Genomic DNA, 10,961 nt, shown 5'->3' on the forward strand with positions numbered 1-10,961 from the left:
ACGCAGGCACATGGCGAGCCTAGCTTGAGTAGGGCAGCCAGTGGTCCTGATTTGCTGGGGCTGCGGAGTTTCCCCAATATGGGGTTCCTAGGGCTAAAATCACAACGTCGCACACTACCGGAGTGCTCACCCAATGCTTTAAATCGGGGGTCAGCAGGGGCGCCTGGGTGGCTCAGTGGGTTAAGCCGCTGCCTTCGGCTCAGGTCATGATCTCAGGGTCCTGGGATCGAGTCCCGCATCGGGCTCTCTGCTCAGCAGGGAGCCTGCTTCCCTTCCTCTCTCTCTGCCTGCCTCTCTGCCTACTTGTGATCTCTGTCTGTCAAATAAATAAATAAAATCTTAAAAAAAAAAATAAAAAATAAAAAAATAAATCGGGGGTCAGCAAACAGAGCCTGCCGCCTGCTTGTAAATAGAGTTTTATTTAGAACCTAGCCCACCCCATTCATTTGTGACACACCGTCCACCACCGCATTTGATCTACGAGGACGGAGGATGGGGTTGAGAAGTTGCAGCTGAGACCACGTGGTCTGCAAAACGTAAAATATTTTTGGTCTGGCCGTTTAAGAAAAGGTTTGCTGGCCCCAGACTTTGTACAGAAACCTTATAGGCTGCAGTTGTGCTCAGCCCTGTGAGGGGAGAGTGTTAAATGGGAGACAGGCCCCCTATAGAAGGCAGAGGTCATGGTGGGTTTCCAGGCAGGATGGCCTTGACGTTTGCTGAGGTTTGAGGGGGTGGGGGACAAATTCTGTAGGCCAGAACTAGGTCACGGGTGAGTTGAATAAAGTAGATTCAGGGAACAGCCTCCGTGTCCCCATGACAGCCTAAAACCTTCCCCAGCTGCCCAAGGATATACCAACATGTCCCAGTGTCCGAGAGACAATGCTGAAGTCAACTTTAGGCCCGGACAGGGGGCTTCATGGAGGGGGCTGGGTTGAACAGCAAAGGACCAATCCCCACCAGAAGGAGGCACCCTGATACCCTGAGACATTCAGGCATCATTTGTTCATCAAATATTTATTAAAGGCCTGTGCTGTACCAGGCTCTGGGCTGGGGAGTGGGCCACGTCAGTGAATAAGACAGAGCCCTCCCTAAAATGTGGGCACAGAGGCAGACTAGAGAGGGCAGGAAAGGGGTTACTCTGTCCCCCGAAGGAAGCTCGTTGGTCCACACAGCCTCAAAGAAGCCTCTCCAAGTATATCTCAGACCTCGGGCCAGGATCTCACCCTGGGCTCCCTGAGGAGACGCCCAAGAAAAGCCAAGCTGCCCTCAAGTGCAGGGGTGATTCCGAAAGGCCTCTGGAACCCGGCACCCCTCCCCCAAATGCCCATTCCTGTACGGTGACCAGCGCAGCCAGAAGACTCTGTGTCTTCCCTGGGTGCCAGGGGAGGAGACCTCAGTGGTTGGAGGCATTAGAGGGAGCCCAGACAGGTGGGAGCCAGGGAGGTGGGGGGACCTCCCCAGCCTCCACTGGAGGCAGGAGGGAGACCAAAGTGGCTTGCTCACCAGTCCTGCTTTGGCTACAGGAGTCCAGCCCCTTTCAGGCCTGTGGGGCAACCCTGTCCTAAAGGTCCCCATCCCTGGGGGCCCCAAGGAAACCCAGACCATGGAACAGAGCCTGGGTGCTCAGTGGTGGCCCGGTGGGCCCTGGAGGGAGCGAGGAGGCCAGGGTCCTGCTCAGGTGGACAAACGGAGGAGTTAAGGGAGGAAGCTCTGCAAGGTTAGGTTGTCCCCATCTCGCCCCTCCCCAGGCTCTGCCTTTAGGCCCTGGCTCTTGGCATTGGGCAGGCCCCCATTGGCCGTGGCAGGGGGCACCTCGCCCCCCTCAGGCAGCAGGGATGAGATGCAGACCATCTCGGTGGGGGAATAATTGCGCACGGGGTACATGTGATTCTTGCGGGAGAGGCGGACAGCCAGCACCACAGTGCACACAAGAAAGGTTGTGGCTACCAGGGCCAAGATGAGGATGGCCAGTAGGCACTGCTTCACAGGGATGCGGTCCGGGGCCCCTGTGGGGATGGGGGCCACGGAGCTCTGTGGGGAGAGACGCTGCCTGTTTTTCCATTGTTCGGTGAGGACAGCAGGCAAATTGCCCGCTGCCACAATGGTGCTGTTTTGAGGATCAGAGGTCACAAGAGGGACGGTGGTTAGGCGCCCTATGGTGGTGGCTGGATCTGCAGACAGGGGCTCTGTGGCAGTGGGCTCCGTGGACAGGGTCTCCATGACAGTAGACTTCACGGATGGGGCCTCTGTGGCAGTAGGCTCCGTGGACAGGGCATCTGTGGCTTCTGGCCCCATGGACAGCATCTCCATGACAGTAGACTCCATGGACGGGGCCTTTGTGGCAGTAGGCTCCGTGGACAGGGCATCCGTGGCTTCTGGCCCTGTGGACAGGGTCTCCACGACAGTAGACTTCATGGACGGGGCCTCTGTGTCCGCAGGTTGTGTGGTCAGTGCCTCTGTGGCTGCTGGCTCTGTGGACAGGGCCTCAGTAGTGGCCCGCTCTGTAGACAGAGCCCGCTCTGTGGATGGGGCCTCTGTGATGAGAGGTAATGTAGTGGCCTGTTCTTTGGTCAGTGGGTTCAATGTGACAGGAATGCCTTGTGTGGCCACTTCCATGCTCAGATTCCCCAGGGTCACCCCTCCTGCATCCAAGCTAGCCGACTCCCCTGTGGCCACCTCCAGAGAGTCTGGCTCAGGATTTCCATGCCCCAATATTGCCAACTCCGCCAGAAGTTTTGGGGTCAGGGCCAAAGACCCAGGGTTATCTGTAAGCGTTTCTGGAGGGCCTGTGCCTTCTGTAACATAGTCATATGAGTCCTCTTCCTGGTCCTCATCCACCTGTCTCCGGCCCCGGGCGAGCAGGGCGTCTGGGGCCTCCTGGGTTCCATTCTTCCCTATCCCCCACAGCTGGAGGCTGCTGTCAGGGCCCAGCAAAATCAGAAGAAGGAGGACTTGCAGAGACATGGCACCTGGGGGGAGACACGGACAGAGGGACATCAGGACAGCCTCACCCCTGGGCTTGCCAAGCCCCCTCTACTGCGATGATGGACAGCCAGAGCCAAGAGTAGGTCTGATGGGGCAGGCACCTAGCGTCAAGCATCCGCAGGACCCAGCGCATGCCTGGTACACAGGGGCTCCCCTGCAAAGAGCAACTATCATTATTTAGCTACATCCATAGGTCCCTCCGGAGGGCCCCGCCACTCTCCTCTATGGTGCCTAGAAATTTTACCTCCCTACCCTTGGTGATTCAAACTGCAAAACTGTAGGCAAGATAGTCCACTGAGCTATAGAAAGAAACTCTCAGAGCTTCTCATTAGACAGTTATGTCACCCCTTGTGATTTCTAGTTTTGCACACATTCATCACCTATCACAAGCCCAGTAGTGCCTGCTTACAATTCATGGATAGAGCCATGTACATATATTGTCCACGGATGGGGTCCACGAGCCAGCGAGTGGGTCAACAGGATGAAGCTGCCTGTTTGGGCCTTTGGGGCCTTTTGGAGTTTGCTCCTGACCTGTGTCTCCACATCCCTCTCTCCTACTTTCCTTCGAATTGGCTCCCACCCTACACAGGGCTGGCCTGTCCCTCAGATTCTCAGTTTTTCCCATCCTCTCTCAGTGTCTCTGCTTGGTTTTATCCTCATTTCCACAACTGGGATGACGGTACCTACCTCATAGTTTATTGTGAGGTCGAAACAGGCAATGCCTATGAACGAAGCCCTTAGTACTTCGTTCCCATCGCAAGCTCCAGTAAAGGGCAGCTACTCGGGCTCCATCAGTAAGCCTCTCCTGTAAGTCCGTAAGGGCCCAGAGCCATCAACTGTACCATTTGGGGCCAGGAGAAAACTCCCATCTCTTCAGATGGTCCCGGTCCTGCCCTCCGGGAGCTGACAGTCACCTCACTTGCCTGGGGGCCCCTTCTCCTGGAACCCTTCTGCCCCCTTGGTCTTTCTTCCTGGCATTGTGAACACCCGTGCTCTCCTCATGCTCCCCCAGCACTGGCGGGTTGTTTGCGGGATTCAGAATCATGCACTTGAAGAACCTGTGGGGAGTGACAGCTGTGTTCTGGGCCAGGATTGAGGTATTCCTGGTTTTCTTGGACATTATACCCTCAGCAGGGCAACAATCCCAAGCACTGTGTCTGGAGCAGAGCCTTGATTGTTTCCAATATTTCCCTTGTACCTCACATAATTTAGAGCAAACCAGTTGTTCTTCCTCCTTTGAGTGACTATAGCTTACTCGTAGGTTCCATAGCTTCCAGGCTCAACCTGATCTCCTTCACCTGTTAGTTGATGTTGGTTTCTAAAATGTCACTCTGGGGGCGCCTGGGTGACTCAGTGGGTTAAAGCCTCTGCCTTCGGCTCGGGTCATGATCTCAGGGTCCTGGGATCGAGCCCCATATTGGGCTCTCTGCTCGGCAGGGAGCCTGCTTCCCCCCACCCCCTCCTGCCTCTCTGCCTACTTGTGATCTCTGTAAATAAATAAATAAAATCTTAAAAAAAAAATAAAACTAAAATGTCACTCTGATCATGTCTTAAAATAATTCCTTAAACCAAACTTTAGGATACTGGCCCCAGACACATCAGGCCTTCACAACTGTTTTCATTTTACTGAGGAGGGATAAGGCTCAGACAGGTAAAGCAGCTTGCCCAAAGGCACACAGCTGGCAAGTGGCAGAGATCAGACTGGAGCCCAGGGAAGGTTCAGGAGGCTCTGTGGAGAAACCTGACCTAGCTGAAGGGGACAGAAGGAGCAATGGCTTGGAAGAGACCTTAGCTGGCTGGTTTGGGTTTCTGTGGCTGGGACTGGGGACCCAGTTGAGAGAAGAAAGGCAGGGTAAGAATAAGAAGGACCTTGGGGCAGCTGGGTGGCTCGGTCGGTTAGGCATCCGACTCTTGATTTTGGCTCAGGTCATGATCTCAGGGTCATGGGATCAAGCTCCCGGTCGGCTTAGTGCTCCACATGGAGTCTCCTTGAGATTCTCTCTCCCCTTCTCCCCCTGCCCCTCCCACCTCAATAAACAAATAAATCTTGAAGAAGAAGAAGGAGAAGAGGAAGAAGAAAGACCTTGAAGGCCATCTCATCCAGAAAGTTCTGTCCCATATGAACTAGGTGCTATGCAGGGCACAGGACTGAGACACAGACCATGTGGTCAGACAAAAACATGTTCAGATCCCAACGCTGTTCCTTCTAAGCTGTATGACCTTGAATTTCTGAGCCTCGGTTTTCTCATCTGTAAAATGGGGATACCGATCTGCATCTATCTCATTGAGCTATTAAGGGAATGATGGACTCAGATGATGGACTCCAAAGCTCCAGGCTTGCAGTAGGGGCTTAATAAATGTATCCCTCCCCCACACACATGCGCATGCACATTTTTTGCCTCCCAACCCGCCTTTAGGAGGCAGAGTGTCTTTGCGCAGGGGTGGAGTTCCTGCTTGGGGGTAATCTCGGCCTTACTTTGCTTGTGGGGGAGGCAGGGTGAACTTTAGGATCCGTATTTCAAAATTACCAAGACTTGTACCCACCACCCCCACTTGGCAGTTCTCGGTTCCTGGAAGGCAGAGCCCTCAGCCACTTCCTGGAAGCAGAGAGGGTGGGGACAAAAACAAAAGGCCACACCCCCCCGTTCCTGGGCGGAGGATGCACCTTGATGAGTCAGGACCCAACTTTCTGCAGCCCAGAGGCGGGGAGGAAGGCGTGGAAGGAGCGGCTGCCCTCTCCCTGTGCCCATCCCCACCATGCCCAGCATGCACAGGCAGCTTGGAGGGGAGACCACTCAGCAGCTGTGTAACCCTAGCAGGTTGCCTCAGTTTCCCTAACTGTAAAATAGGCAATCTGGCTTGAAAGAATACACCTGGATGGCTCAGTCGGTTAAGCCTCTGCTCAGGTCATGATCCCAGGGTCCTGGGATCGAGTCCTGCATCAGGCTCCTTGCTCCGCAGGGAGCCTGCTTCTCTCTCTGCCTCTGCCTGCTTATGCGCACGCTCACACGCACTCTCTCTTGCTCTCTCTCTCTCTCTCTCTCTGACAAATAAATAAAGAAAATTAAAAAAAAAAAAAGAATGGATCTGAGAATCAGATAGCATGCTGCAGGGAAGGTCTCTGATATCTGGCATCCAGTAGGGGTGTTTTACCGGGGGACCCTCTTCGGGGCTGCGGATAGAGATGCAGAAGAAAAAGAAAGCTCAGGGTCAGGGAAGGTGTGGCCGCGGTGGCCTCCCCACCTCCCCCAGGGGCAGTGAGAGATGCCATGGGGTCCTGCAGGAGAGCAGAGAGCGCCGTGTGTGTGGAGATAAGACAGGGCACATCAGGAAAGCCCCATCGCCCAGCCCAGGTCTATTTGGGGGCAACAACCTCATCCAGGGTGTTCCTGCTGTTAGTGCTCAAGACCTCTCATCCCCTTATCCCTCGTCCTATTGCCTGGGTCCCAGGCAAGCTGGGCTGGCTGGTCACCTCAGCCTGGTGCCTGCCACTCCACGGGCTTCAAGGGAGAGGGACTACAGGGACCACGAACACCACAGCCATGAGCCAGGCTGCAGCTGGGCAGGCATCGGCTCATTCGACAGGAAGAAAATCCAGCTCCCGGGGTTACTGGGGCTCTGAGGGGGCTGTGCAGGCGGCAAGGAGAGGGGCGGAGTGTGAGCACTGTGTCTGGCAAGTAAGATCCTGACTTTAATATTTGCTAAGATCAGTGTATTGTCATATAATGAGAACGGCATATCAGAAGGCTGGACCATTCCACACCAGCACTGGGTGCTACAATTCCCATTACACAGATGAGGACAGCAAGGCTCAAAAGACTGAAGGCAATTCCTCAGAGTGGTGAAGCCCTCCCCTTATACCTTTCTCCCTCCAGAGGCAGGAAGACGGTCACTTAACACAGGAGAGGGGCTCTGAGAGAGGGGCAAAGAGCTGCTACGTCCTGTCTTCCTGCTTGTCTAGCGGAGTAGGTCAGATATGGCCCGTTTCCTGTCTTTTACCCTAAAACCAGGTTGCTTTGCTGGGGCCCCACCCAGGCTGTGGAGGGGCAGGCTGCTGGCAGGGGCAGCAGAGGGGGTGGGGGGCCATGCCCTGCTCCAGACATGGCTGCGGGCGGCACCCCCAGCGCTGCTCGGGAAAGACACCATGGCAATTCCAAGAAGCTTGGGACTTCACAGTCAGAATCTTGGATCCCGGGAATCCCTGCACTCAAGAGTTTGGAAGTTTGGGACTGGAAAGACAGAGCATCTCAGGGTGTGGATTGAACAGCAGGCCGAGAGAAGGGGAGGCTCCAGATCAGCAAGTAGGTCAACCGAGCCCCAGGTGTCCCCCACTCCTTCCACCCCCCGCTGATCCCAGGGCAGTTCTCAGTCCTGGCAGCCAGGACAGGCCCTGGCCCAACTCGGGATCAGGTCCAGCATCAAACCAGATCAAGGCTCAGCTCTGGCACGCACAAGCTGTGTGACCTTGAGCAACTGAACTCACCTCTCTGAGCCCCAGGTCCCACGTCTGGAACACAAGGACAATGATAGCACGTACAAGTTGTGGGGTGGCTGTGGGTTGAAGTGAGCTGGTTCAGGTTGAGTGTTTAGCACACAGTAAGTGCTCCATAAGGGCAAGCTGTTGTCTCTGTCATTCTGCATTCAGGGCCGTAGCCTGGAAAAAATCCCACCCTGGAATAGCTTTGACCTACCTCTGATCTTGTCTGACAGCAAGGGCTGGGGTAGGGAGCCCTAGAAAACTGTGTCTACACCAAACCCCAGGCCATCCCCGGCTTGCAAATCACAGGAATCAAGTGTAGACCATGTTCCAGGGACTGATCTAAGAGCTACGCATGAATGACTGGCTCACCCAGGCCCTAGCACCTCCCCTACTAACTGCATGTGAAAGACTCAAGAGAGAAACCAAGACCTGCTTGACACCTAGAGTCATGCACCCAGTAGGAGAGGGCTCAGCAACTTGCCCCTGGCTTTCTCATTCCAGATCCAACTCACAGTCACAGCCAGTTCTCCAGAGCTGAGCAAATGACGCCTCCTCCAAGAAGCCAACCTGGATTGCTCAGGCACGATGAACCGTTCCCATTGTTTAAATCGTTAAAATGTTGTTTACTGTCTGACACTCCATTCCCACTTACCCATAAACTTTAAGAGAATGGGAACCACAGATGTCATGCTGCTCACGCCCCATGCTCAGGGCTTAGCAGACAGGCAGGCACTTGGTGTTGTGACATTTGCCCAGTGGGGCACAGGCACAGTGCTGCCCCACCACCGCCCCCACCAGACTGCAAGCTTCCGGAGGACAGGGTCTCCACCGGGTTCCCAGCACTGGCAGGCCTGGCCTCCTGGGGGCTCACCAAAGGCCCATTGCAAGAGGGGACTCGGGAATGGGATAGAGGCAACCGGCATGTGTGTTCTTGCACTGGGCTTGCCGTCCTGCCCTTCCCGACTTTTCTCCTCGTCGCCACTGACCCCATCAAGGAGCCCTTTCTGGCTGCTTTTTTACCTAATTACCACCCATCTCCATAAACTGATACCGCAGACACGCCTGTTTACTGTTCCATAGCTCAGTACAGGAACACAGGGCACAGTGATGGCTAAGATTTGTTCTGCTCCCAGCACCTACCAAAGCAAAACAAAACAAAACCAACTTTTGCCTGAATTCGGCAGCCTAGCATAGAGGAAGCAAGGTATTTTGCACAAATGAATTCAAAGAGACCCAAACTTGGTTTTAGTTTACCAACTGAGGATTGTCTGAAGAACTGTGTATGGACAGGCAGATGGACCAGCACACAGACGCACGGACACACTCCAGCCATCCTCTCTCCTTCTAGCCTGAGCCCCAGGTCCCACTGCTGTCCTTTCATTCAAGCTCAGCAAAGGAGACCAAGAGACCATGGCTGGGGTCACCCTGGGCTCCACGAGGGTCCTGCAGCTAGATGGGGGTGGGCAGTGAGTCCAAGGCCAGCCACCTCCCAGCCAGGCCACGATGGGCGGCTGCTCCTCCCCTGTGAGCCTCAATTTTCTCATCGGCAAAAGGGAGGCACAGCATTCCTGGATGACTGCCCGGCCCCTCGGAAGACCCTGCTCCTGCCTGGCCGAGCTTCCCGGGAGGCGCTCAGCCTGGCAGCCCAGTCCCTTCCGCCATCCGGGCTTCAATCTCCCCTGGCCGCTGGCCAAGCCTGGTGAGGGAAGCATCTACCATTTCGGGTGTGGCCCGGCAAGCCCCAGAGGAAGTGGCTGAGGGGCCTGGGGCCAGGAGGGTCACCTCTTGATCTCCCTGCCCACCCAGAGACCTGGTCTTAGGGGGCTGGAAGTCCGAGATGGGAAAAGAAGAAAACAAGAGGGTCAGGAAGGAGGAAGAGAATTACAGGCAACCGGAGCCCTGATCATTGTTTATGTATTCTAATCATGATTATTTTCTCTTTCGCTAGCAATATTAGTTAGTATCCTAATTCTAGCATTTTCATGATTTGCTACAGACTAGTGTCATCTTCTCAACTTTATAAAAAGCATGAAAAACATGACTTTGGAGATAATACTGTTATGGACCCATAGCCTAAGAGGCCTCGGGATACAGCCCGTACCTGCTCTCTCCCTTTCTGGAATCGCCCAGATCCACACCTACCTCTGCTCTGAGCCAATCCCCTCACTTCCCTGTGCCTTGCATGAAAGCAGAGCTTGTGTGATTTTTAGGGACATGTTCCTGATTTCTGTGATTTTTTTCAAATTTAGAACCCCTCCCCCTCCCTCAAGCCAGCTGGTGCTGGCAAGTCTGATGGGAGGGTAGGACGGAAGTGGAGGGAGGGAGCGGGATCCAGCGGAATAAGGCCATGACCTTGATCCTGAGCCCCGGGGCTCTGGTTCAGAGCTCAGGCCCTGCCCCGGGCTGCCCGCTGCTGTCAGGTGGGCCTGCTGGTCCCAGGCTACCGCCCTCCCCAACCGCTCCCTGTGGGTGGGCGAGCGGGCACTTACCTTGCTCAGCAGAGCATGGGACGGCTGCCTCGAGCGCCCAGAAGAAGCGACTTCTCTGCTGTAGCAACCCGGGACAGAGCCCACACAGCCAGAGTACTGCTGTGGCACCCCGGCTGTGGTCCCGGACCCCGCCGACACTCAACGGTCTGTGTGAAAGAAGGAAGCGAGAATGTGGTTACTCAGGGCCACGTGACGGCCCACACCCCCTTGTTTGTGACAGCTTTGGTGGCAGTGTGGATTGAGACTGGGTGGGTAGTAGGAGACCGGGACCTGCCGAGCCCTCTTGGGTTCCGGTAACCGCGCACATGCTGAAAACCACATGGAAGCTTTCCTGGGGAGGGCTGCTTGAGAGGCACAACCCCGCGGTGATGGAAGAGGGGTGAGGAGGGCCCCACCCTGGAAGGAAGGGAGTGACCGGATGCAAATGAGGATGGTTCTAGATTCTCGTCCAAGGCGTCCAAGGCGGGAATCGGGGTGGGAGAAGCCTGCAGACCTTCCCGAGGTGTGCAGGTACGAGGTGGTAGCCTTCTTTCAGGATCCGCCTCCAGGGGCACAGGTGCTCTTTTAGCCAGAAGCTGCACCTGCTCTGAGGAGCTACGTGGCAAATTCCACCGGGCCAAGACCTGCTTATTTTATCTCCCAGCCTGGCTCGTTCGTCGGGCTGGGTGCTCTGAGGTCCAGAAGGCAAGCTCTTCCAGGCTCCGGTCCTCGTGGAGCTCTTCCATCTGGTGGGGACGCCGGCAGGTGAACAAGGGAACAGAGTGTCACCCTGCGATGAGCTAGGGAGGGGCCCCTACCCTACGCTGGGCAGGGGGCGGGGTTGTCAGGAGAATCTTCCAAGACATGGCTCATGATCTCAGGGTCTTGGGATCGAGCCCCGCATTGGGCTTCCTCCTTGGTAGGGGGTCTGCCTCTCCCACTCCCTCTGCCGCTCCACCCAGCTTGGGTTCGCTCTCTCTCTCTCTCTCTCTTGCAACTCAATAGATGAATAAAATCCTTAAAAAAAA

The 10,961-nt window shown here is 55.4% G+C and overlaps 1 protein-coding gene across 3 annotated transcripts; it reads right to left on the minus strand.

The window, feature by feature from the left end:
* Positions 1 to 399: 399 nt before the first annotated feature.
* On the minus strand, positions 400 to 10,119 carry SELPLG (selectin P ligand). Of its 3 annotated transcripts, none has more exons than XM_047697120.1 (3): positions 9,955 to 10,119; positions 2,245 to 2,969; positions 400 to 2,184 (listed from the first exon to the last, which is right to left on the minus strand). In XM_047697120.1, exons 2-3 carry the CDS (start codon positions 2,962 to 2,964, stop codon positions 1,696 to 1,698), a joined length of 1,209 nt encoding a protein of 402 aa, XP_047553076.1. In that variant the 5' UTR covers positions 2,965 to 2,969; positions 9,955 to 10,119; the 3' UTR covers positions 400 to 1,695. The 3 variants fall into 3 exon arrangements, with proteins under 3 accessions (XP_047553076.1, XP_047553075.1, XP_047553074.1); XM_047697119.1 differs by adding an exon at positions 7,469 to 7,639 and having other exon boundaries at positions 400 to 2,969; positions 9,955 to 10,102; XM_047697118.1 differs by having other exon boundaries at positions 400 to 2,969.
* Positions 10,120 to 10,961: the final 842 nt, after the last annotated feature.

Source organism: Lutra lutra, chromosome 12 (assembly GCF_902655055.1).
Source record: "Lutra lutra chromosome 12, mLutLut1.2, whole genome shotgun sequence".
In the NCBI taxonomy this organism is placed as follows: Eukaryota; Metazoa; Chordata; class Mammalia; order Carnivora; family Mustelidae; genus Lutra; species Lutra lutra.

Bases quoted from the DNA above. Each gene is read 5' to 3' on its own strand.
- SELPLG (XM_047697118.1), bottom strand. From the start codon at position 2,964: ATGTCTCTGCAAGTCCTCCTTCTTCTGATTTTGCTGGGCCCTGACAGC.